This window comes from Sapajus apella, unplaced genomic scaffold, assembly GCF_009761245.1.
Source record: "Sapajus apella isolate SASKATOON/1434 unplaced genomic scaffold, GSC_monkey_1.0 scaffold101, whole genome shotgun sequence".
Taxonomy (NCBI): Eukaryota; Metazoa; Chordata; class Mammalia; order Primates; family Cebidae; genus Sapajus; species Sapajus apella.
The window spans coordinates 4,135,697-4,163,338 of NW_022437041.1; the positions used below are offsets into that span (position 1 = coordinate 4,135,697).

The 27,642-nt window shown below is 38.8% G+C and overlaps 2 protein-coding genes across 7 annotated transcripts in view; one reads left to right on the forward strand and one right to left on the reverse strand.

Moving 5' to 3' along the window:
- The window catches only part of NAALADL2 (N-acetylated alpha-linked acidic dipeptidase like 2), a 1,348,438-nt gene extending 1,346,193 nt beyond the window's left edge, over positions 1 to 2,245 (reverse strand). Inside the window, exon 1 of one of the 3 annotated variants that reach the window (XM_032258245.1) lies at positions 2,131 to 2,245. The gene's annotated coding sequence lies outside the window, so the exon portion shown is untranslated. The remainder of the gene's footprint in view (positions 1 to 2,130) is intronic. The other 2 variants (XM_032258244.1, XM_032258247.1) reach the window with 2 other exon arrangements.
- LOC116536471 (atherin-like) lies at positions 1,103 to 26,653 on the forward strand. 4 transcript variants are annotated; one of them, XR_004262654.1, is made up of 6 exons: positions 2,658 to 4,633; positions 11,406 to 11,473; positions 12,207 to 12,313; positions 15,067 to 15,170; positions 24,469 to 24,661; positions 25,176 to 26,653. XR_004262654.1 is itself a non-coding variant. In XM_032258250.1 (5 exons), exon 1 carries the CDS (start codon positions 1,530 to 1,532, stop codon positions 2,421 to 2,423), a length of 894 nt encoding a protein of 297 aa, XP_032114141.1. In that variant the 5' UTR covers positions 1,103 to 1,529; the 3' UTR covers positions 2,424 to 4,633; positions 12,207 to 12,313; positions 15,067 to 15,170; positions 24,469 to 24,661; positions 25,176 to 26,653. The 4 variants fall into 4 exon arrangements, 3 of the variants coding, with proteins under 3 accessions (XP_032114141.1, XP_032114142.1, XP_032114143.1); XM_032258250.1 differs by lacking the exon at positions 11,406 to 11,473 and having other exon boundaries at positions 1,103 to 4,633; XM_032258251.1 differs by lacking the exons at positions 11,406 to 11,473; positions 12,207 to 12,313 and having other exon boundaries at positions 1,103 to 4,633.
- Positions 26,654 to 27,642: the final 989 nt, after the last annotated feature.

A 27,642-nucleotide genomic window follows, 5' to 3' on the forward strand; every position in this document is an offset into this window, starting at 1 on the left:
CCACTACGGTCTGTCACATGAATAATAGCGTAACTGCTATCTCTGCCTCTAACCTTGCCTTCTTCAGTCTGTTCTGAACACAGTAGGCAGAGTAATGGTGTCAAATACATGTGTTAGATCATGTCATTCCTCTGGTCAAAAGACTCCAATGGCCTCCACATGGCTTCAAGTAAAGGTTATCATTACAATAGCTTACCAGACCATGTGGCTCCTATGACATTTAAAATCCCATATCCTACTTCTCCTCTATCGTCTATTCCACTCCAGCTACACAAGCTTCTTTGCTGATCCTTGAACACAGCAACATGCCCGGCCTCTGCACTTGCTATTTCCCTGTGACTGGAAAGCTCTTGTCCCAAATATCATATGGCTCACTCCCTCAACTGCTTCAAGTCTACTGAAATGTCACCTCCTCCAGAGAACTTCCACTAAATCACTAAACACACATACTCTTTTTCTTGCTTTATGTAATAAGTCCATAGCACTTACTATGGTTTCACCTTATAACTTTCTTATGTACCATACATATTGTCTCCCTCCACTAGAATGGATATCCCAAGAAGGCAGAGGTTTCTTCTTTGCTTTATAACAGTGTCAAGAACACTGCTTGGCACACAGTAAGCAATCAATAAACAATTGTTGACTAATGAGTACTGAGTGCTCTACATAAATATAATAATGCTTTATGTAAGCAATTAATAAATTACATTTTATTCTTGATGATCGTCCTACATTAAAAGTCTTTAATATTCTTTGTATGGTACTGGGAATGCATGTCATCCTTATCAAGAGGAGTTACTTTTACACTTCCCGTTAGGTCTTGAGATCAGACATTACTGCCGATTGTAAAGGAAAAAATATCTCAAAAAAGTTAAAGGTGAAACTATTGTTGAAATAATTCCCCTTTCCATTAAGAATTGTTCGGGGGCGAGGTGGGAAGAAATGGTGAAAATCCTACTTAAATACCAAAAATCCAGTTTAAAATCCAACTCTTCCTTGTAAGTGTTTCCTCCCCCATTCTCCAGAGCACTCTGTAGTGCTCACCATGGCCCTTCTCCTGAGGACAGGAACTGCATCGCTTCTTCTTAACCTGCCACCAGTTAACACAGCATCTAGCTCAGAGATGACATCTGAAGAAACATTATCAAATTGAACTCATTGCCGGGAATACTACAGGATCTCATGACACAACTGTTAATGTTTGTCAAGATGTATCCCTTCAACAGAAGCAACACCATTATCAGAAGGTTCTCGGGTAGTTTAAAAAAAAAAAAATCTACCTTCTCTGTTCTGCAGGGGTAACTGCAGCAGAACTTTGAGTCCAGCAACGTAATCTACAGTTAACTAATCCACTGCCCTCCTGAGGATGCAAGCCCTAGTACGCAAAGACCGCTCAAGGACCACAATAAAGAAATGTCAAGGGCACTGCAGGTTATTCCATTGCTGTTCTGAGAGTGAGGGAGAAAAGAGCACAGGGCTCCAAGAGAGGTAATACGAAGAAAAAATGAAGGGAAAAACGAGAGAGACGAATGCGGGGGAACACAGGGAGGGCGAGCTACGAAGCCAGGAAGCTGCAGCGCACACGCGGGGGCCAGCCAGGCGCCAGGCAGAGCCGGCAGCGCGGCTTCTCATCCGCTTCCTTGAAAGCGCCACCCGCGCGTCCCGTGGAGCGACGTGCACACGCGCGGGCGGCCCTGCGTGGCGCGCCGTCCCTAGCGCCCGGGTGCGCGGCGCCGCTCTCGACCTGCGCTCCGCCCGCGCGGCGTCGGGCTGCCCGGCCGGGGGCGTGCCGTGCCTACGTGTGTGAACGTGTCAGAAGCGGGCACTGGGGAGCGGCTTCGGGAGGCGGGCGGGGGCTCCTCAGGCCCGCGCGGGCCCGGGACTGGCGGAGGCAGGGGCACCGCGCGCCACCCCGCGGACTCGCTGTGACCCCGCCGCCTCCCGGGCGCCCCTCGGCTCGGGCACTTCACGCCGGGTCGCCGCCCGGGCCCCGCGCAGGGGTGCGGCCCACGGCGCAGTCGCGCCGCTGGGTGGGAGGGAGGAGCAAGGAGACACTCGGCCCGGGCCGCGCCGCCTCAGAGCGCGGAGCTCGCTGTGGCAAAACTTTGAAAAGAGAAGGACTCCGATTACCTGAGCGGCGCGGGCGCGGGCTGGTCTGCGGTACGGCTGCCGGGCCGGGCCGGGTTTTCAGCAGCCGTAAAGCGAGAGAAGCGGGCGCGAACCGCGGCGCGAACCCTCGCCCCCGAGCGGCGGCCCGGGCGCCCCCGCCGCGAGCGTCAGCTTGGCACGGAACGGGCCGGGCTGAGTCACGATCAAAGACGCGTTTGCCGAGCCCGGCGGGAAGACGGGCCGCGAGCAGCCGTGTTCAGTGGCAGAAGCCTCAAAAATTGGGAAGGATTTTTTTTTTTAATGGGCAAAACTAGAAACTTGCCCCATTGTACTCCACCAAAAAAGATGTTTCTTTGTAATTTGCATATATTTTATACCTAATCTTTATATCTAATAAAATTTTTAAAAGCAATTTTAAAGTGCATTGCTTGCAGTCAAATTCTTGGGTGTAGCTTCATGACTTACGCAAGTTACTTGAATTCTGTGCTTTTGTGTTTCATCCATGACACAGAATAATAAACATCCCTGGAGACAGAGACTGCGAGAGACCTTGGCAGCCTCCCCACGCCTACCACTCGCTAAACGTGTATTGTTTTAAAAGAGAAGGGAGAAGATAAGAGATGAACAGTTTTGAAGGGAAGACAATACAAACGTGAAGCAAGTTTTGTTTTTCTTTTTTCAAGTGGAGTAAATTAGACAAATTACCAATGGAAGAGAAGAACGTAGAGGCTGGAAGGAATTTATGAGGCTAAGAGAAGGAGCTGAAGTGAGAGAAGGAAGAAGGGAAGGAGGAAAGAAGAGAGAAACAGGGGAGAATAAAAGCCTCCAAGGAACAAACCAGGCTGCGAGATGGGGCTGAAAGGAGGGAGGAAGGAAGAGAAGGAGAGATAACACCAAGGAAGGAAGGATAAAACTGGGCTCTGTGGGAAGAGGGGAGGAAGGAAGGAAAGAGAAATTCAGCTAGGCCCAGTGGCCAAAATGCTGAGGTGTGTCCTGCAGGGAGGGGGTGGAGGAATATGTTTACTCACTGTTTAGAAATGCATGACAAACTCCATCCGCTGAGGGAGATTTGTAAAATACATAAACAGATAAACAACTGTCTAAAAATGAGCCCCAAATGAGGAGCCTTTGCTCCAGTGAATGAGATTTGGCAGTTCTGCAAAATGAGGAAATTCTTCCTTGTGCGGCTTCTTAAGGGGTTGAGTCATGAAACCCACAGCAAATGTCGGTGGGCTGGATTCCTGAAAGGCATGCCAGATGGATGCATTCTGGTTCGTTTTACTGTGTGATGTTCCCTTCTGTACATCTGTCGGTTTTAGAAGAAAGGAGTGTGAATAAAGATTTGAGAAGTAAACTTAAAAATAAAAGCCAAACTAGTTATTTAATGTATGAGTATCCACCCACCATGAGCTTACAGTTACAGATTCCAAAACAAGTAACCATTTCTCCCACTTTTCATTTCCCTCCCCTTGGTTTCTACGTTCACTGTATTTCTTTTTATCTACTTTTATAATATTATTTTTAAAGTGGAACTGCCTAGAGGAAAGGTGCTTTTAATTAATACGAAAGAGTGGAAAGAATTTCAGCTAGGCCTCTCTAAGAAAGTAAAGCTTTTTGAAAGAAAGGGCTTTTAGCTGAAGTTTTAATGACAAAGAGTTGGCAGATGTGAAATCAGAAGTTTTTTTAGACAAGCAAGAGAGTGAAAGAGAATGGACTAGAAATCAGAAGCAGTTCTATTCCTTAATTACCATAAGAACCAAAGACTAGAGGAAAGTTTTTCCTACCCTGTAAAGAAAAATGGGGGCTTCTCTCCACCAGCCAGAACTACCAAAAAGAGGAAAAAATAAAAATTAAAAAGCTCGATCAGATTCTTGTAATGATTTGCCTTTTCTTAGGAGGTCTTCTTCAGATAAAAGACACGAAGGTGCTCCTTTCAGCACCATCTGAAGCAATACTTTTGTAGAAGCAAAATTTCTGAAGGGATAATTTTTGGTCGAGCAAAAACCATTAAGTAAGATAAAAATCCCTTTCCCTTTGTTTCAATTTTGCTAAGCCTTCAGGCTGAGGCAAACAGATCATCATTAAACCTTTATTAATGTGAAACCCAAAAAAGATAAAATCTTAAATGCTGGGAAGCCCTTACCTAAAAGGAGCAAGAAAACAAACCAAGGCCCAGAAAATAGAGAAAGAGATTAGGAAGCTTTTCTAAGGGGCACCTTTGAACTGCTGGCTGTAAAATGAATGTCTGTGACTTGCCTTAAACAAATAGGCAATACAAACTAAAGCTGGGAACTAAAAAGATCTGGTCAGATCAGATAAAAAGCTTACCTTGTGTGAAACACTGTGGTCAAAGAAGAAAATTCCATTCATCTTAAGTGGAGACAAAAACGTGTTATCACTTGTTTTGTGTGTGCTCATGAGACATCTCAATCACCCGAATCCCCTTGGGTGCAATTTTTTGTTGGACTCGGATTTTGTAAACTGAACCTGGACTTGGGTTTTGATCATATGAATTTATCCAAAGGTGAGTTGTAATACCTGTTTGCTTTTAAGTCACTTAAATCCACCATTAATTAATGTTAATAATTTAAATAATTTAATATTTAAGTAAATAGTAATTGGCTTTTCAGGGTGTTTTATAAAATGTGTTTTAATTAAATTATTTTAATTTGATGATATTGTAACGGGAGGGAATGGGGCGTCCCGAAGAGGCTCCCAGTTCCAAGGTCCTTGGCCTCTCTTACCCTGAAGAATGAGGAAAGGGGCCCCAGAGGTGCAGTGAGCTTAACATTTGAATAAATATCGTGGGCCCAAAGAGTTTTGCAGAAAAGCAATTTATTAGGCAGAGAGATAGAGAAAGAGAGAGTGAGAGAAAGAGCTCCCAAGCCATTGTGGGAGGGGAATTCGGAGGGGATATCTGTATAGGAGCAGCGGAGTTTTAACCCTGGAGTTATTTCCTCCTCATTCATGTTCTTGTCCAATAGGAGGAGTTATTTCAATCTTCTTCTGGAGTGATTGATCTTTGACTCTGATACCTGAGTGGCTGCTTGGTCCACAACAGAGCCCCCTCTGCCCAGAGCTTTCCTGGGCTTTTTGGACAAAGAAGCCCCCCCTGGGCAAATCATGAGGTCAGGAGTTCGAGACCAGCCTGACCAACATGCTGAAACCCCGTCTCTACTAAAAATACAAAAATTAGCTTGGCGCGGTGGTGTGCACCTGTAATCCCAGCTACTCAGGAGGCTGAGGTTAAGAGAATCGCTTGAACCTGGGAGGCAGAGGCTGCAGTGAGCTGAGATCACACCACTGCACTCCAGCCTGGGCAACAGAGTGAGACTCCATCTCAAAAAAAAAAAAAAAAAGAAGACCACCTGAATTCCTTTACCTAGCCCTTGAAGGGGAAGGCCAGACAAAGAACTCTAGTTCCCGGATACGGGTGTAGATGGTGGCCAGGTGCTGGAAAACTGCTGCCTTTGAAACGACGCCCCTGGTGGACCCAGGAAGAGAAGTTTTTTTTCCTTTACACAGTCCCTCAATATTACAGTTGCCTCATATACAATTGAATTTAACCTTAGTGTGCTAATTTGATTTTCATTTAACATGATTAAGTTGGAAAAGATTGTTTCGATTTCAAAAGATCATATTTTTTCTCTAATATAAAACCTCAGAATAGTGAGAATTTCCTGCCGTGTTGTTACATTACCTGTTGCTAAATCACTGGATAAAAAGAAGCAGTAGTTAAACAGCCAAATAGCCTACAAATTTATAGTTTTGAAAACTAATTTCAGGAATTCTTCTAAAGACTGTATCAAAGCTGAAATGTGGTTGCCAACAGAAATCTGAGCTTTAGCTGACGACAGCGTGTTGCAAGATTGCTTAATGATCCAGCTCAGTAAGAGAGGACAGTCTTAAAAGGTGCAGTTTCTTCAACTTACATGCCAACCAATGAATGGATAGAAAAATGTGATATACTACATATACACACACACACTTATATCTGTGCTGTGTGTGTGTATATATATATATAATATATATATAATATAATGTGTATATATGTATGTATATATGCACACAAACACACTCCATGGGTTTCTACTCAGCTTTAAAAAAGAATGAAACATTGTCTTTTGCAGCAACTTGAATGGAACTGGAGGCCATTATTCTAAGTGAAGTAACTCAGGAATTGAAAACCAGATATCACATGTTCTTACTTATAATTTGGACCCAAGCTACAGGTAAGCAAAGGCATACAGAATGATGTAATGGACACTGGAGAGTCAGAGAGTGCAGAGAAGAAAGGGGGTAAGTGATGGAAAGTTATCTGTTGGGTACAATGTACATTCCTTGGGTGACAGTTGCACTAAAATCCCAAACTTCAGCGCTATACAATTCATCCATATAATCAAAAACCACTTGTATACCTAAAACGATTGAAATTTTTTTTAAATTTTAAATTAAAAAACTAAAAAATAGCAATAGGGAAGATAGAGCTTACCAAAAACAAAAAACTACCAAAAGATGCAGATCTTGTTTTTTCCTGTCAACCATGTACATGTGTTTATGGAAACTGTCATACATATTTTAGAAGAGGTTTACTTGAAGCTATTCAAATCCATAGCACTCTAACCTTTCTAGATATTTGAGGTTTTAAGAGTGGTCACTCTATGTTTTTAATTTTTGGAAACAACTAGACAGGTTTAAGTAATTAAAAATTATTTTTGCAAGTCCTCTTTTCCTTTTTTATTGTGGTAAAATGCAACATAAAATTTATCATCAACAATTTTTAAGTATACAGTTCAGTGATATTAAATATTCATAATTATTGTGCAATACATTACCAGCATCTATCTTTAGAACTCTTTTCATCTTGTAAAACTGAAACTGTACCCATTAAACAATTAACTCCCCATATGCCACATCTTGACTATCCATTTATCCTTCTGTTAACAAAAGACCCATGAGATCTGTGGAAACAAAGGAGAACTTTATTTTCTAAAAGCAATATGGAGATTGGGATGATGTAGTCTTTAGTGCAGAATGAAAGTGTGCCTCAAGGAGGGGTCAGAGAGTCTCAGATTATAAAGGCAAAAACCACAGGACGAGGGTAGGGGTCCAAATCCAGTGCCACGTTCGGACTGGATAAACTTTAAGCAAGACGTCGCAAGTATCTCTTTATTGGCTGGCCTCATGTGATCTGTTTGTGGTCAGTTTGAAAATTTCCAGCTGCAGTCTATCTCGGTTCCAATAACAGGAACTGGTTTGGCTTGATTGCAAAAAAGGAAGGTCTTGTGAAACCTTTACAGCCTCTTTCTGAGAATATACAGTACATGGCTATTCCTTTACCCAGCTATGGTCACCTTGCTCTATTTTAACACAGAGTTCTTCAGCTGCAAGTAATTCATTTTATCTCTCATCCAACAGCATACTTTAACACTTTGATGGGCACTTGGATTGCTTCTATGTTTTAGCTATAACCAAAAATTGGAATTGCCAGATCATATGGCAGTTCTATTTTTATTTTTGTGGAAATGCCATAGTGTTTTTCACAGTGGCTGCACCATTTTACATTCCCACCAACAGTGCAAAGAGTTTCAACTATACATCCTCACCAACACTTTTTATTTTCTGTTTTTCTAATTGTAGCCACCCTAATGGGTGTGTAGGGATGGACAGATGTGATACCTTTCCTCATTCATTGTAAAGGTTATGACCAAGACTCCTATAACAAAAGAAAGGTAACTAGACAAAAGCATAATGAATTTGTTTAATCTAAGTTTTACATGATACAGGAGTCTTCATAAATGAAGACCCAGAGACCGAGGGAAAACTAATTTTAGGCTTAAGTTTGATGAAGAATGGGCAGCCATGTAGAATTGTGATTAGGCAAAAAAGATGTGATCTGTGATCTACAGACATGGAGAAATGTGACTGCACCAAAAAGGTAGAGGATCGGGACTTTCTCTCACACACACCCCATCTTGGGAGAGGGGAGGGGCTAAAGATTAATTTGATCACCAATGGCCGTTGATGTAATCAACCATGTCTACATAATAAAGCCTCTGCAAAAACCCCAAAGGACAGGGTTTGGAGAGCTTCTGGATAGCCGAACACATGGAGGTTCCTGAGGTTGGTGCACCTCAGGAGGGTATGGAAGTTCTGTGCCTTTTCCCATACACCTTGCCCTCTGTACCTTTTCCATCTGGCCATTCACCTATATCCTTTGTAATATTTTAAAATAATAAATGGGTACACATCAATAAGTGTTTCTCTGAGTTCTGCAAGCCATTCTAGCAAATTACTCAAACCTGGGAGTTGTGGGAACCCTGATTAATAGCTGGTCGATCAGAAGCACAGATCATAACTTGTGGTTGCAACTGACTGGCATCTGAAGTGGGGAGCACCCATGTGGAACTGAGCCCTCAGCCTGTGGGACCTGACACTATTGCCAGTTAGATAGTTGCAAATTGAGTTGAATTATAGGACAGCCGGCTGGTGTCAGTTGCTGAACTGATTGTTTGCTTCATGCGTAGAGAGAAATTCGCACACATCTTACTGACTAGAGGTGAAGTATTCTCTGTTGTATTGAATGTATAAGAAAAGACAAAATATCCTTTTTTTCTATATATTTTATACTGATCCAGTCTTCTTAGTAGTTATAGGTCTATTCAGATTTTTCTATTTCTTTGTGATTTAGTCTCCATAGGTTTTGAGTTTCTAGGAATTTGTGTCATTTAGGTTATCCAATTTGCTGGCATACAATTATTTATAGTACTCTCATAATCTTTTTTTTATTTCTGTAGAACCAATAATAATGTCCCTACTTTCATTTTCATTTTAGTAATTTGAATCTTCTTTTTCTTCTTTATTCATCTTACTAAAGTTTGTCAATTTTGTTGTGTTATTCAAAAAACCAACTTTTGGTTTCATTGACTTTCTCCATTTTTTTTTTGTTTCTATTTTGTTCATTTTTTTGTTTCTATTATTTCCTTTCTTCTAGTAGTTTTGCATTTAGTTTATTCTTCAAGTTTCTCCAGCTATTAAGCTGTTGATTTGAGACCTTTCTTGGCTCTTGATGTAAGCATTTATGATTGTGAATTTCTCCCTTAGCACTGCTTTCACTATGTGCCATGAGTTTTGGTGCTGTGTTTTCATTTTCACTTATCGTTAAGTTTACCTAATTTTCCTGTGATTTCTTCTTTGATCCAGTGGTTGTATAAGACTGTTTAATTTCCTCAAATTTGTGAATTTCTCCTGCTGTTGTTGTTTTCTAACTATAATTCATTGGGGTTGGAGAATATTCTTTGCATGCTATTTGTCATTTTAGTCCATTAAGACCTAATTTGTGATCTAGCGTACAGTCTATGAAAATGTCCCATGCACATAGGGAAGAATGTGTATTCTGTTATTGGGTAGACTGTAATGCATGTCTAGTGGATCGAGTTGGTGTATCGTGTTGTTTAAGTCTTCTATTGCCCTATTCCATCTAGTTGTACTGTTCATTATTGAAGTCTCCAGCTATTGTGGAATTGACTACTTCTCCTTTCAACTCTGTCTGGTTTTACTTCCAACATTTGATTGTCTTATACAGGTGTGTAAATATTTATCATTGTTATATCTTGCTGTATTAAACTTCTGATCAATACATACTATCTTTTATCTTGTAAACTTTTTGATATAAAGTCTATTTTTTTCTGATATTAGTATAACCACCCTTGCTCTCTTTTGGTTACTATTAATATTTCCAGGGAATATACTTTTCCATCTTTTCACTTTTAATCTATTCATGTCTTTGGATCTAAAATGACTCTTTTGTAGACTGTTATATAGTCGTATGACATATAACAATGTTTTGGTCAACACCGGACTAAACATATGATGATGGTCTTATAAAATTACAATTTTATATTCAAACATATGTTTAGATTTAAAAATACCTATTATTGTGTTTAGATTAAAAAATACCTGTCATTGTGATAAAATTACCTATGGTATTCAGTACAGTAACATGCTGTACAGGTTTGTAGCCTAGGAGCGATAGGCTATACCTTGTAGCCTAGGTATGTAGTGTACTGTACCATCTAGGTCTGTGTAAGTACACTCTGTGATGCTCACAATGATAAAATACCTAACGATACATTTCTCAGGACATATCCTGGTTGTTAAGCAGTACATGAATGTAGTCGGGTCATGTTTTTTATCCATTCTGCTAATCTTCATCTTTTGATTGGAGAGTTTAATTCATTTATGTTAAGTAATTACTGATAAGGAGGAACTTGCCTCTGTCATTTTGCTATTTGTTTTCTATATATTTCATAGATTGTTGCCTTTCATTTCCTACAATACTGTCTTCATTTTGTTTAGTTGATTGTTTCTAGTGAAACATTTATATTGCTTTCTCATATTTTTATGTGTATATTCTATATCTACTTTCTTTGTGGTTACATTGGGGAGTACAGTTAACATTCTAAAGTTATAATAATATTATTTGAATTTACACCAGCTTAACTTCAATAACATATTGAAGTTATAGTCTTTTAGAGCTACTTTAGAGCTGGGTCTATTCTATTTTTGGTTGTTGATGTTACAAAATTACATCTATATTCATGGTGTATCCTAAGTATTCATAACATATAAACACATAAAATTGGAAAAGTTATTTTGCCGTTGAGTAATCTTCCTGTCATAACTCTGAAAGTACTGAAATTTACTATTAAGAATTCCTGCTTGATAATTAAACCATGGAGTCTATCTGGATCTATTTTGACTATAAAGACACACAGTATTTGAAAATAGCAGATAAGCCCCACACACAGATAAGATTCATTTTCATTTCTCTCTAATGATTTTAAAGTTCAGAAAAAGAGAAATTTGTGCATAAATTATAGTGTATTTTAAGCTAATATATTGTACAGACTTTATATAAAGTTTACTATTTTGCTGTATAACAAGTGTTAATATTTTAATTCTATAATAACTGAAAAAAATTCTTATATTAAATTACCTTTGAACTACAGACTTAAAATTATTGACTACATGAAGCTTCCACTATTTTCAGCACATTTTTGGGAAATTAATTTCATCATTATGAAGAATCCAATGGGGAAAAAAAATCAATGGAATCACCATGCTTATAGATTATTTTGAGTTTTTTGAAAAAAATTATTTTTGTAAAGAAAGTTACTTAGCTGAGTAAGTAGTATTCAGGAAGTATTGACAGTGTGTGTATGACTCTTGAAAATTAATCAGCATGCAGAAACTATTGTTTTCACTAATATCTGTGTATTCCATATATTTCTCAGCCACCTTTGCAGTTATATTAGTCATGTGATTGAGTTCTGGAGCTAGAAAAACACTTGAGAGACAGCAGGTAAAAGAGATATGGCTTTATTCAGCAGCTATCTCATTAGCAACTGTCTTACACTGTCTGCTCTGTCTGGACTCTGCTTAAGCTGGCTGCGCCCACACATAGCTGCATGGCCGTCTTTCCCTTGCCTTCAGGGTCAGCAGCTTAAACGCTTTTTCTCTCTGGGCATGGGTGAGCTTAGCTGTGTCCTGGCTCCCCCTTGTCTGTCTCCAAGATGGACAGCTCTGACTCTCTGTTTCTCTGGGTGCAAGCATGCCTGTACAGTGTCAGCAGGGCAATTATACCTTTTACAGACAATAGTGGCTTAGAGCCAAGTGATGGCCTTCCCATGTTATGACTACACGGCTGTGATAACAAGTGGAGTTATACCCCTGCATTTTAAACTCGCTGAGCCACTCTGGATGTTTACCTTGGTGTACTTTTGACCAAAGCATAGCCGTGATCCATACAGAGACACAAGCAGGTTCATGCTGATTTAAGTGAGGCAGAAGGAGTGGGTTAAACTATAATGATGACTAGGGAATGGGACTGGAGGGAAAGTTCCTATCCATGGGCTGGCAATATGCAAGCTTTGAATTTTCCACCTAGGCCAAAGGAGGAGGCACACACAGGCTTTTTTATCAGCTTGTTCAGGTGTGGGGCCAAATGGGACAGGGGAGGTGAGACTAAAATAAGTTAAAAGTCAAACATAAAAAAATGAAGACAGGGTTTCTCCTAACTACCTTCTGCACTTCAGGAGCACAGAGGAGAGACCGCAGGAGTTGGTGCTGTGACCTCTCAACACAGAACACAGCTGGCTACAGCTGATCCCTCTAAGAGAATGCACGACCAGCTCTGAGAATGGTAGAAGACGTAAAGATGGAAGCTAACTGCTTTTGCTCAAACCGTGCTGACAGGAAAAAAGGAAGTCCCTCTTTTCTTTTCTGCTTTCCAAAATCTTTTTAGTGACAAACACCTATTAGCAGAAATTAATGGATGTCTCAGAAATGTACACCTGTGCTCCAGGTATACAACTAGCACTACAGAAAACACTATGGAAGCATGGATTTGCAGCAAAGTCAATGGGGGAACAACTGATACGCTCCTTACCTCTGTTATCTCAGCATCTGTGCACATCTCCTTTATTTTTTTATTTCCGTAGCAGCAATCTCATGCTTCTGCATTTATTCAAACAAAATATGTTCACTCTCTCCCCAAAAAGGGGAAATACAGACACGAATGTTAACGTCACCTTCTTGATCTAACTGTTAGCTTAGTCTGGTAATACCCTGCAACTTAGCAACAAAGTAAAAACACTAATCATCAGCACTAATCCTCATCTAAATTAGTAACATGAAGAACAAAGAGGGAAAAATACTGTGTGCAAAGTTGCTAGTCCTTGTTTCTGTAACTAGTCAGAAGAAACTTTCTTTCTTTCTTTCTTTTCTCTCTCTCTCTTTCTTTTCTTTTCTTTTCCTTCCTTCCTTCCTTCCTTCCTTCCTTCCTTCCTTCCTTCCTTCCTTCCTTCCTTCCTTCCTTCCTTCCTTCCTTCCTTTTTCTTTCTTTTTGTTTAGGCGACTCTCACTGTTTCCCAGGCTGGAGTGCAGTGGTGCCATCTTGGCTCACTGCAGCCTCCACCTCCTAGGTTCCAGCAATTTTCCTGCCTCAGCCTCCTGGGTAGCTGGGATTACAGGCACATGCTACCACGCCCAGCTAATTTTTGTGTTTTTAGTAGAGACAGGGTTTCACCACGTTGGCCAGACAGGTCTCAAACTGCTGACTTCAGGTGATCCGCCAGCCTCAGCCTCCCAAAGTGCTAGGATTACAAAACGTAAGCCACTGTGCCTGGCCAAGAAATGTGATAATTATAACTTCTCCAATTATCCATGGCATGTTCCTTTTACCTCAACCAGTGTCTCCTATCATAGTTATTAACCTGGTAGAATAACATCAAATATTTATTTCTGAAAATCTAACGACTCAGCAATTTTGTCTTGACTGGACGTCTGTTATTTTTCCTTAATTTTTACTGTGTACTACATACATACTAAAAGGTAACTCAGAGAATCCACTTATTATCCTCTCAGTGCCCATTATGTAGCAGGAGCCTAATATTTCCCTGAAAATCAGAGTCAATCACTTCAGCCAATAAAGTATCCCCTTCTTTGACGGTTAATTCATTAAAAATTTGTGAAAAACCCAACATAGCTACACGGTAGTCTCAACATCTAATCTAATGTAACAGGGGTTGTGTCTCCTGGCAGAATCATTTCTTAGTTTTTTGGGGGATCTGAGGTTCCTAAGTCAGCAGAGTCCAAAATCTCAGGGATGGAAAGCAAACTTTTGTAAAGGATAATTAGATTTAATAGTAAGAGAAGCCTCTTTTATTTCTGCCTCTTGATTCACAGAGCCATGAGTTCTGGCTTTGGAAGAAATAGCACCCTATGTGTCCCAAACATATACTGTAGGCTATAACAGAGAATCTAACTCAGTGACATAGAGGGAAAGACCTGTGAATGCCATTCTGCCATGCTTTTTTTGTCATTGGTGTTGAGTGAGACTTCAAGGTAATACATTTTGGTGTGTTATAAATCCATGAATGGTGGTGCTGGCCAAAGCATTGCTGACAAGTGAAGCAAATTCATATCCAGAACAAATGTGCATTTCTGTGAGTTCAAATCGCTGACCTCTCTGTGGAGGAGAAACTAGATGAAAAGAGCGTGGGTCCTTGAGTTTTTCCTATAGAGGTGAGATGCTAGGAGAGCCGCTGAGCCCAGAGCATCTATTTTGGACTTTGTGTTTGAGAAATTGACATTTATTACATTAAGCCACTGAGATGTTGGTGGTGTTTATAACAATTTTTAGCCTAGTCTGACTATTTCAAGCAGGAAATTTGAAACTTCCCTTCAATACAAAATTAAAGAATTCTGAAGATCTATGAAAGAATTAAAGAGTTAACAGTTTTATACACAAAATCTTCATTTCTTTAACATGTAATATTTAAAATGCATATATCTTCATGTTAGATCTATGCATTGAATGTCCTGTTTTTCATTAATTAATTTACTTTTTAAAATAGAGATAAGGTCTCACTATGTTGCCCAGGCCGGCCTTGATACTGGGCTCAGGCAATCTTCCCACCTCAGCCTCCCAAAGTGCTGGGATTACAGGCAATAGCTACCATCTTGTCTGAGCAAATTTTATATGTTCATTCAGAAATTAACTTCCAGGTATGAAATAATGAAGATAATTTTAAATTTTTATTACTAAAATTGCTGTTGGTATGATTGATTGATAGATGTATTTTTTAATTTCAAGAAACTCAAAGAATATCTCCCTCTCTGTCTAAAAGATATGTTTAAAATTTTAAAAATTAGAGAACTAGTCATGAAATCAAAATGTTAATTACTCAAAAAATTAAAAGTGAAGTGTTTTTTGCCTCCATTCCTCATTTTTTCTTATGTGGAATGTAATTTTCTTCTTTCTGCATTATGTTTCTGATCTTCCTAAATGGTTTATGTACTAAAGGGATGAACTGTGTGATTGCCAATTTTCTTTTTCATCATGTTCCAAAGCTTTTAAAATATGATCACATCTTGAAAATCTATTTTTTACAGAAATTACTGATAAAGGCCAGACTATAAGGTGGAAAAGAGACTTGAGAATTTCTCTCTCCCTGCTGTGTCAATATACCAAATGAACCGGGAAAAAATATTAAATGGTATGTGCAGCCCAAGCTCTGTTTATTGAATGGATGGCTTAGCATGAATATCTGTGAGAATTTTTCATACTAAAGGGTATCTTAAACAACTATGGCAAAGCATTCCTAAATATGATTTAGAATCCACTTTGATACAGAAATACAATGATTGGCTAATAATTAAAAAGAAACATGACTACTAGAATACAGAATGGTTTTAATAACTGTCTTAGTCTGCTTTGTATGGATATTAGGCAATTCATAAAGAATATAAATTTATTTCTTACAATTCTGGAATCAGGGAAGTCCACAATTGAGGGGCCACATGTGGTTAGCTTCTGGTGAGGCCTCGTGCTGTATGATACCACGGTGGGAGGCATCACAGAGCAGGAGGGACACATGTGAGAGAGCCACACTGGGTTTTAAACAGACCCACTTCTTTAATAACACATGAAATCTGGTAAACCATTAATCCACTTATGGGACCCAAGTCCTCATGACCCAATCATTTCTTAAAGGCATTACATCTTAATGCTTTAACATTGGAGATTAAATTTCAGCATGAGTTTCAGAGGGGACAAACATTCAAACCATAGAAATGACTTATTAAGCCACGTATAAACAAAGACAAATAATCCATTCCAAATATTACATAATTTTTTTCAACTTTCTTCATATAGTGTGTATTGGAGGTTTCTTCAGTTCACCACTTTCTTGATTTTCTATATTAAATATAAAGTTGTATCTATTCATATAACTTTCATCTTTTCCATCCTGACATTCCAGTCTGTGCAATGTATATCTGTTACATTTATTTTCCTCTGCAATATGTCCTCGAATTTGGGGAAATGGTTTTCTCTACCCCATATGAATGTGATGAGACTATCTAAAAAAGGGCCCTATTCTCCATCACCACAGAGGCAAATTCATGATCTCAAAGCCCCAATACTGTGTGTGTGTATGCGTGCGTGTGTGTGTGTGTGTGTGTGTGTGTGTGTGTGTGTGTGTGGTTGTTGTTGTCATTGAGACGGTCTCGCTCTGTCACCCAGGCTGGAGTGCAATGGTCCAATATCAGCTCACTGCAACCTCCGCCTCCCAGGATCAAGCCATTCTCCTGCCTCAGCCACCCAAGTGGCTGGGATTATAGGCTCCTGCCACCACGCCCAGCTAATTTTTGTGTTTTTAGTAGAGACAGGGTTTCACCATGTTGATCAGGCTGATCTTGAACTCCCGACCTCAAATGATCCACCCACCTCGCCCTCCCAAAGTGCTGGGATTACAGACATGAGCCACTGCACCCACCCCAATACTATATTTAGGGGAAAGAGAGTTGCTATTATTTATAATGCTGTAAAGGCTCTAGGCCTAGAGCTGTTGACAGCTTCCTTACTTCATGTAGAGTCTCTTGAGGAAAGCAGAGTTGAGACAAAAAGTGTTCTGATGACACGGTATTAGCCACCACTTGTGTCTACTCCCTTAGATCTCTCAGGTAAGTGAATCATATACATTCTATTTTTCCTAAGTTGATTTCCATCTTTTGCAACCAAAGGTTCTGAAATTAAAGCCCTCATGTACCAGCTTTCACTGTTTATCTTGATGAGATGTCTTTTAAATTAATTTTATAATATTAAAAAATATGATAAAGGAATCACAAAAATAGATGTGGCAATTAGCAAAACAAAAAAAAAATCATGCACAGTGTTCTTATAAAAGTCTAAGATAAAAACTATTTTTATTAATCCCAAAATAGGAAAAGGTGAGGCCAACTTATTGATTGGTATTACAAAGCAATGTTGGCTGTGCTCACCCATACTGGGCATCATAGCTTTCAGGCCCCTGCAGTGTACAGAGCACTGATTTCTAATCCAGTACCACATGATTTATTCTAGCCTTCCTCCCATGCCTGTCTTCTGTCACCTCCCACCCCAACACCCCCATCTGCTCTGGGTACAGCATTCCAGACTATTTTCTATAAGCCTCCCTCCCTTATTGACTATGGATTCCCCCAACCCTTGCCCTCCAGATAAGACAGGCAGGATAGATAGGGCCAGATTGGGGAAGAATTGCCCTTTGTCATGTTGAAATTCTGTGAGGGCTTCACAATGAATACTCTTTCTTTATCCCTGGCAATTCCATGAAGGGTCTTTCTCAAAGACACCCTGTAAAAATCTGGTGGTTCTCTTGAGGAAAAGTCTCTTATGACTGTGACTCTGAAAAGCCCTTCACTGTTATGCCGGCATGCACTAAGCCTCCAGCAATTCATTAAAAATGTTATCTAAATATTTTTACTCCTGCTTTGGAGTCCAATGGTTTCTGCTTCAGAGAAACAGATCTTGGTTGGTTTATCTCTCTGGATGTACCTGACTCTAAAGTTTACAAGGTAGTGGTTTGCCTTGCGCCCTCCTTCATTCTCTGATGGATCTAACTCCATAACACACATTTTTTTAATTATTATTTTTTTAAAAATTATAGTATTAAAAATATAATTACAAAAGTAATTCATTTGCAATAAAGATATTTAGAGTACACAGAAACAAAAAGAAAACTAAAAATTGACCATAATTTCAGCAAGTAGATATGATGACATATATTTTGACATCTATCCTTCCCTGAGTTTTTCAAAAATATTGAAAGCATTAATTCACTTGTGTATCATTAAGAGATGCTTCTAATTTTCCATTGGCTGATGCAAATGTAGAAAAATGTTCTTAGAGCAGATGAGTTTATTCCTGCACAGACCCATTTGGTTGTGCACATTGGTTACAGTGGCTGAGCCTGGGAGTATCATCTGGAATCTTGAGTATGGTGCCCTTCTGAAACCTGTGCTGGAGCCTGGGTAACTGAGGGCAGTGAGAGAGGGCAGGGATGCTTCAGTCTAGGCAAGATGAAGTTTACATAGCAAGTCTAAGTGGCAGCAGTGGGAACAATGGCAAGCCTAATGTAAGCCCTCATAGGGGACTGGTCTTTCTCTGTGTAAGGTTTTGTACAGTGCATAAAGAAATGAGCCTTCAGAAGCAGATCTTGGACTTCCTGATAATATGAACATTGGAATTCCCAGCAACTAAATAAAAAGAATAGCTCTGTTATCAATTGTTCTTCTAAGATCAAATGGGTCACATTTATAGTCAGATGCTTTTTTTACAAAGTTTACTCCTGTTTTTATTTATTAACATTTCTAAAGACTTTTGAAAATTTAAAGCCAAGCCAACACTAATGCAAGCTTCTCTTACTGATATGGTTTGGCCGAGTCCTCATCCAAAGTTCATCTCAAATTGTAATCCTCATAATCCCAATGTATGGAAGAAGTGACGTGGTAGGAGGGGATTGAATCACGGAAGAGGTCTGTGATTCCTCCCATGCTATTCTTATGATAGTGAAAGAGTTCTCACAAGATCTGATAGTTTTATAAATGGCAGTTTTCCCTGGGCTTTCTGTCTTTCCTGCTGCCTTGTGAAGAAGGTCCATGCTTCTCCTTTGCCTTCCATCATAATTGTAAGTTTCCTGAGGCCTCTTCAGCCATGCAGAACTATGAGTCAATTAAACTTCTTTCCTTTATAAATTATCCAGTCTGAGGTAGTGTTTTTATAGCAGTGTGAAAATGGACTAATCCACTTACTTTGAGAAATTCATGCAAAAGTTTAAAAATTGCAAGTAGTTAAGAAGACCTCAAGACCTAGAGTTTCAGGTTTGATGTTCCTAGAATGAAGTAATCACAGGAAGCACCAGGAAGGGAATGGAGAAATAAGAAAATAAAGTATAGGATGCCAAAACAAGTGTGTTGATACGAAGGTTGCTTCATTGAGCAACTGGTGCTTAGCTCCACTGAGACTATAGGGGGGTTACTCCCTGGTCCTCCTAACCTACCCTGCGAATAGGTTGAGAACACTCCTATGATCAGAGAAAGGCTAAAGTTGCAAGAACTTGCAGTAAAAAGGTATCAAAATGAAACCAAAAGGTAAGTACTTGCAGAGGGGATGTGCTTGAGGCACCAAGAGCACCTGCTATACCCAGGATGTTGTTTTCCAGCCCAAGTTATACTAGAAGGCTCTGAATGGGAGGTTCTTGAGCCTAGCTTATCTACCAAAAGGTGCTTTTTAAAATTTCCATTTGGCTATGTTTTCTTTGCTTATAGTTGCCTTCACTGGAAGGGCTGATGGCTAGCCAACTCTATGCGTGGATTGCTCTTGCTTAGAGGCAAAATTCTTTTCAAGTGTGTAGACAGAGAACATCACTTCCCAAGATAATTTCCTTAATAAGGAAAACTTCAGTCTGGAAATGGAAGCCTTTAGTTTAGGTCATTCCTAGTCAGCAGTGTCTTTTCTCCCTCTCTAGCCCCAAATATCTCTGCATCTGTTGTGGAAGTCTGGAATTGTCTCAAGCTGTTGTATGATCTCTCTTAGGACCCAATATTGTAATTGGGTGCCATTTCCCAGCAAATCTGCCATTCGGAGAGCCTGTTTTCTGGTTTTATCTTGGACAAAAAAGTTCAAATATTTTAATTTAGCCAATTATATAGTATTTGAGTAGTGAAAAGTCATATAATAAAATAAAGCAGGATAAAGGGGAATAAGAGTCTTCTTGGGAACTAATTTAGAGACCTGACATACTCTTGTATGGCCAATGTCAACCTTTCCCTCATGGGTCCACTAGTGTCTGAATGCCAGTCTCTTAACAGGATCCAGAGATTTCTGGTCCTCACTCCCAGGCTCTGTTCCAGAAAAGTCTACTAACAAGGTGAAAGGAATGGGAAAAGTGGAAGAGAAATACATCAGAGAGGTGTTTCTCCACCAGGGTCCTGTATTATTTAGGCTGCAAGGTAGGCTACTATAATAGAGAGACCAAGAAACTTCAACAAAAAGAACTTTATCCTTGTCCATGTCATAGTTGAGAGATAAGCAGGCCGACCTGGCCTTGTAGGCATCTCTGCCGTACTCAACTTATAGCTGTGACATCCCTGTGTAGTTCTGGAAAGATGCTCCAATGATTGCCATCTACCCACCAGTGGAAAGGAGGGCCTATTCCCAATCATTTTTAGTTGTTCAAGTGTCAGAGTGGTACACAGTACTTTTTGTTTTTTTACATCCCTCTAACCAAAACTTTGTGATGTGGTTACTCTTAACTGTAAGATTTAGATATCTGGAGATTATAAACTTTAGCTGGGAAGATATCTGATTCCTTTCTACTCTATTATATAGAAAGAAGAGAATAGATAGTAACAGACAACTACCAATTAGCTACAAATCTCCACAGAGCCAAAGGCTTTATCAGCACTCACTTGCTGTTAATATCAGTTGCTTCAGACCTGAAGTGTAAGAAGTGGAAGGAGAGAAAATGGCAGCTAAGTCATTACGTTGCTTACATTTTCTGTTTATCTCTACTCTAGGTATTTTATAAAATAAACAAAAAGCATCCTAAAGATTTTTAGGAGTAGGAATACTCTATATTGCAACTATTTAAAATTATTGATATTAGTAGTATCAATATTGTGGTAGATTAAATTGTTGTCCACAGATATTTATTTCCTCCTCCCTGAAGAAGGAATATACATCCATGTCAATGGCTAGGTGAGTTACAGTGCCTCCCCAAGTGAACAGTGTACACACCTGTACCATTCATGCTGTACCCAGTCATGTGGCATGCATACAATATATGCCACAACCAAGCAAGAGTTTTGGGAACCATGCAATAACATCATGTCCCAAATAGGGGCTCAGCCCAACATTCTACTCACAGTGATCCTCAGTTGACACGAAATGCAAGTAACTCATAAACATTTGTTTTTCTTAAGCTACTGAAATTGTGGAATTATCCTTTACCTCAAATGCAGTTCAACTAATATGATCATTCTTATTGTATATGAATCTGAAATTTAAGAATAATGTATGGGAATGAGTGAGATTGGCTAGGGAGGGGATGTAGTGGAATGAGAAAAAAGGAGCATCAACCATCACCAACATTTAAGGAATGCAGAGAGGAATTAGATGCTACAAAGGACACTGAGAAAGAGTGGACTGAGATGTAGGAGAAGGATCGAATAAAAACCAGTCTTTTCCATGGAAGCTGATTAATAAGGCTTTCATCAGAAAAACATAAACACTTCTAATTATTTCAATCAGAAAAAGATTGATTATAACTTAGAAATTTAGACAATTGCTGTTAATAATCACAGCTGAAAAAAAAATAATAATCACAGCTGACTGCATGTTTGCAGAAGCCTTTGCTGGTGCCCATTGATTCCAGAAAGGTAACTGATTTTTGCTTCCTTTCTGTCTTTCAAATCTTGAGCAAGTTGTCCCTGTTAGAATGTAAATTACTGCAAAATTCTGGTGGGAAAGGAGTTTGAAAATTTTAATTCTTGGTGTTTCTAGCTCCAGCAATAGTCAGAAGAGAATAGAAAGGAGTGGGGATATTTACTGACAAAAAAAAAAAAAAAAGAATAAAACTAACAAAACAAAACAATATCTAGTACAAAAGCCAATGGAGGAAAGGATTTCAAAAAACTAAGAAAAGTGCCAGTGATGACAAGTGACTTAGAGAGGCTAATACTGTATAAACTCGAAGATAGCCATTGGAATTACGAACTAGGGGGATTCATTATTTTGGAAAGTTATATATGAAAGTCTTATTTGAATGACTTTAGATGAACATGAGAAACAAACAAAACATAGACCACTCTTTCAAGATAGAAATAAGAATAAGAAGAGAAAAAAAGGGATGGCAAAATAAAGAAAAGATATGCTGCAGGATGAAGAAAAAATAATTTTAAAGTGATAGAGACTCACGTTTCAGGTAGAAAGGAAGTAGTATAGAGAAAGAAGGACTGAAGTTATCAACAGGAATAAAATTAATGTTGCAAGTTCCAGAAGAAAATGCATGTCTATAGAAATCAGATTACAAATAGGAGGCTAACCTGTAAGAGGAGGGATGCCAACATCCTCTAAGTCTTAATTAAGGAAAAGAGATGAAGATGGGCATAATTGTAGATATCTTTGCAGCTATGACAAGAAAATATAATGTAAGGAATTTATGCACAAATGATGTCTCTTTTTCTCATAAAAATGAGCAGAGTTATCTGCTTATCAAATGAACAAAAATAAAAATCAATAGTTCGCAGTGGTGGTGAAGGTATCTTAAAATAGAATCTTACACATCGTTGTTGAGAATCTAAATCATCTAGTTTTCTGGTAGTAACATGGCAATTTGGATCCAGAAGTTTATGCAAACACTTAACTATAACTGGGCCTATATGTCAATTTTTCTCTGCATATGCATTGATGACAGCTGCAGCATAGTCTTGCTAAGCCAAAACCCCAGCAAATTTAGGTGCCAAAGCATTGGTAAAAAAAAATGCACCGAGGAGAATTACATTAAACTCACAAAGCAAAACTTTCTGTAAAGTTTTTGGCTTAGGGAAGGCAAGAAAAACTCTTAAATGAATATTTGGATTCCCCTTAGAATTGTTATAAACCTTATAAATATACAAATATACAAAAAGGAAAGTTTGAGTGAAATAACATAGTGCTTGTTTCCACCTCCTCATATCATCCTTGAGTACTCAATAGACTCAAGTTCAAAAGATGGTACATCATCACCAGGTGCCAAAGGCATCTTCTCTCTAGGTTAAGAGGCAGACAGTTATGAATGCTAGAACTTGATGGACAGCGTACCTAGGACATGCAGACAGTGGGCTGAGAACTTCTTCCTGATCACCAAACTAGCCTACAGCTCTACTTATAGGACAAACGTTAAGTGTGGGACAGATTTTTTTAAAGCAGAAATAATAAAAGTGTATGCTGATTGCACATCAGGAACTATTCCAACTACCTTACATCTGTTAACTCACTTATTTCTAAAAATAACCCTTCTGAGATATTTATATTGTCATCTGCATTTTACAGATGGTGCAACTGATCCACAGAGAAGTTAATTAACTTGCCCAAGGTTGTGCAGCTAAGGAATGGCTTTAAAAAGCAAAAGAATTTTTTTTTATTATGAAATGAGAAAAAAAAAGACACAGTATGGTGAGGTCCTACGTACAATTTAGTCTACATAAGAAGGTAGGGGGATCAAATGCAGTATGCATTCATTGAATAAACAGCAGTATATATTGTTGGTCTTTCCTCAGTGCTATGTTAATTCTCCTGTCCGTTGTCATTGTGGTATAAAAGAAACTTGATCATGTGGACGTATTACAGAATAATGTATCTGTACACCAGATTTATGACATCTTATTAATTGAACCTGATGAGCAAGAAATTGAAAACACTCTGGGTGCCTTGCTAAGATATATGTTTAAAGAGATGGGAGATAAGCCCTATAAAGTCTCAAGGAAATACTTTGCTGAAGTTTTTAGTGATCTAGCCATCTAGGGCATCTCTTCCAAGGTGAAGAACAATTTATTGCACTACCCACCAATATGGATAAGTACTAATCTTGGTAAGTTCGTTTGGATTTTAGAAGTAGCATATTTTGGACCTGAAATGCTGCCCAAAACCTTCTGTTGGATGGTTTGGGAGTCTACTAGTTTTGAGTGCAAACTCAGAACAAGTAAAGGCTCTGACTGTGGGCTCTGACATATTCTGACTGTGGTGTAGGTAGAACTGCTTGGATCATCTACCCGGCATATGCAAAGGCACTAAAGAAAGATGCTCTCTCAAACCTCTAGCAAAAGTGAAAAGCAGAGTCAAAGTTTACACTCTTACATTCCAGAGCAAGGGCATGTTATTTGTACTGGTTACCAGTTTATTTATTTTTTAGCTCCAAATTTATATATTTGCCTGCTCTGTAGTAATGGAGCTAAGTCCTTTAAATATTGAACTATGTTCCTTTGGGAGATGGGCGTGGTGGCTCACACCTGTAATCCCAGCACTTTGGGAGGCTGAGGCTGGCAGATCATCTGAGGTCTGGAGTTTGAGACCAGCCTGGCCAGCATGGTGAAATCCTGTCTCTACTAAAAATACAAAAACTTAGCTAGGCATGGTAGTGCGTGCCTGTAATCTCAGCTACTTGGGAGGCTGAAGCGGGAGAATCACTTGTACCCAGGCAGCGGAGGTTGCAGTAAGCTGAGATGGCGCCACTGAACTTCAGCCTGGGTGACAGAGCAAAACTCCGCACCACCCCCCACCAAAAAAATAGGTAGAGGTGTGTGTGTGTGTGTGTGTGTGTGTGTGTGTGTGTGTGTGTTTATACTTAGATACATACATACATACATACATACATACATACATATATTTTCCTTTTGGAAGCTGGCACTGATTTCTTAGCTGAGGGCATTGAGAGACATTGCAAGGACAAAATGGTTTTGCTTCCTATTTCCCAGTGCGTGGTTGGTTTCCAAGCGGTCCTGCAGCTCACGTAACTTCCCCTGTACTACTGCAGCATATAAGGCTTCTCTAGTACCAAGCTCTTGCAACACTTGTAATTTCTCTAGTGCTGGGCTCCTTCAGTGTGCATTGGCCATCATCACCCAGTGTCAGCAGCTCCCTGCAAAGCCTCTCATGGGGGAGTTTGTGGTGAATTGCCTTCATTAAGACACCTTTCTATTCTGTGCCTTGAGTAATAAAGTTATTTGTCTTTGACTCTAGCATCTAATGTTTTCTGCCAGCATCTGCAAATCCATTACAGACTAACTGGTTAGTTGTCAAGGAGGACAAATAACAGACCCTTCTCAGTTCCTGACATAAGGTCTAGGAATAGTTTTAGCATTTATTATTTAATTAAGGGTTGCAATGTGGTGATGTTTCAATTCTAATATTACTCCTGAGTTTGCTAGTTGTTATTCTTCTCTAAAGAAGACATTGCATACCTTTTTATGGTATTCTGAAATCTCTGGGTGCAGGGTGAGACTCTTCTGGGTGTTTAATCTCAGCCCTAGGAATAATGAATGTTCCTTATATTTGCTCATCCTATATTCTGTTAAATGTTCTTCTTACTATCTAATCTCTTTATGTTCTAATCCCCTATTGTTGCCAATTTTTGTATTAAACTTTTCGTGTTCAAATTACTCTATTGTTTCTCTTTTGATAGGACTCAGACTGATAAACCATTTGCACGAGAGAACTACACACCATTTGAAAAACAGCTTTTTTGCAAGGTGCCCTGGCTCACTCCTGTAATCCTGGCAACTTGGAAGGCTGAGGCAGCAGGATTACTTGGGGCCAGGAGGTGAAGACCAGCCTTAGGCAACCTCATCAGGAATCTGTTGTAAAATCGAAGTGTAATGTTAAGTTTTGGGCTCAATTAAGTCCATAGAGCTTAAGTAAGCTGCAGTAAAGATGGCTTAGACCTCCATGTCACCTAAAAATGTTGCATTAACAAGGCTCCCTCAGCCTCATGGGAGGCGTTCTCCATTACCAGCTAACAGAGAAAGAAATTTGAGTTTGATCCATGGATAGATTGTCGTGATACGTGGTTACAGGTGGAAAAGGAACTGCTATGTTACTATATCCCTTACTTGGGAATGTCCCTGGCAGACAGTTGTGAGGGAAATCCCTTAGGCAGAGTATCTATTAGTTCATCTAGTCATTCATTTGTATAGTAAGAAAAGTAGTCCAAAGTAAGGATGTACATGAACTCTTAGGCAATGGTTAATGGTTTAGCTTTCTGGTGAGAAGTCTGGAAGGAGTAAGATTGGAAGACTGGGATCAAGTGGGACTGGGAAAGAAGCATGTATTTAGACTTATGGGAGTAGGCACATGGTGTGAGCATTTTTGTATTGCATGCCAACTTTCCCAACCCACTTTTGTGCCATTTCTCATTACAGCTACCAAATCATCTGTACTGCAAAATCTCTTACATTTTTCACTAGACTGATAATATAAAAGTGATATTAACATGTTTTTCCACACCCATGTTATTGCAATAATCTGGCGGTAGATCCAGACTTGATTAGATTCAGCTTTGTAATTTTTTTTGGCAGTAACATACCATAAGGAGGTGATATAATCTGAACTTCCTATTGCATCTCACCAGGAAGAATATAATATATTGTCTTATTTTTATTTAGGTTAAGATGATTCAACTGTTGTCATCTATCCATTAAAATTTCTTTCCCATCAATCTTCCATCTAATAGTTTTAGCATTTAGTATTTACTTAAGGATTGCAAAGTGGCGATGTTTTAATTCTAATATTACTGCTGAGTTTGCTAGTTGTTATTCTTTTCTAAAGAGGGCATTCCGTACCTTTTTGTGGTATTCTGAAATATAGTCTGAACAGGAAAGGCAGAATAAACGTTATCTTTTCTTCTTTTATTATCATAATAATGAGTCCTTGTCTTAGTAGTCATCCATGCTAACGTGTGAATTTCCTTTTGAATATCGTTATGAAGTTAAGAAGTTTGTTTATGAATATCATGACAACATATATCTATATCTGTATATCTATATGGAGATATATATTTTGATCTATTGTTGTCATCTTTTTATTAAACTATTTGTTCCATGTTTGGCAAATGATGCTAGAAAATAAATTTTTTTTTAGAAATAAATACATTAAAAATCTTAAGTTTTGATTTATTTAATAATTTATTTGATTTCACATTTGTATCTCTTTTCTGTTTCTTTGAAAATCTTTATTTTCTGATGACACAAGTATATAATTCATTTACTTTATTCTATGATAAGTATGTGTGTATATGTGGTATATAATAATGTATATGAAATTTTCAAAATAATGTAAACTAAAAATCCTAAGCCATCACCAACTAAATGGATCCCTTTTTGGCCAAGAGGACCCCAGAAAAACCTTAAAAACTGAATTCCTGGCTAAGACAGGAAAAGAGGTCAAGACATGTGTGATTATACCCCCTCCCTTTTGGAATTTAGGCACAACCGCCAACCATCGCTAATGTTAAAACAGAGACCATAAGACTAACAAAATGGACTTTTTGTGACATTAAGATACCCAACTGTAAACAACCTGAGGCCATGCCTTACCCAGTCTGTTGGTTAATACACTTTCTTATCATAAAAATTCCTTTCTGCTAACTCCAAATTTTTAGACAAAGCTTTACTTCTTTACTCAATTGAAAATTGAAGAATTTCTGAATCTATCTATAACCTGTAAGCCCCTGCTTCAACATATCCTACTTTTTTGGACCAAACAATGTATGCCTTCCATGTATTGATTTATGTCTTTGTCTGCAATTCCTGTTTCCCTGAAATGTATAAAACCAAACTGTAACCCAACCACATAAGCTACCTTTTCTCACAGCCTCTTGAAACTGGGCTTCAAGAGGTCATGGTCTCTCATACCAGCTTAGAATAAACCTCTCTAAAATATTTTACAGAGGTTGATTTTTTCATTAACAATAATAATACCAACATATCAAATACTGAAATAACAACACCCACATTACTACTAGCGTAATGCCACTGAATACAATTTCAGAGTTTTTTCAGTTAGTTTTTCTTAGAATACAAGGATGTAGAGTCAGAATATTATGTTTTGGGATGCTGAGTCAAAATAACATGTTTGAAAGGTATTTGAAATAA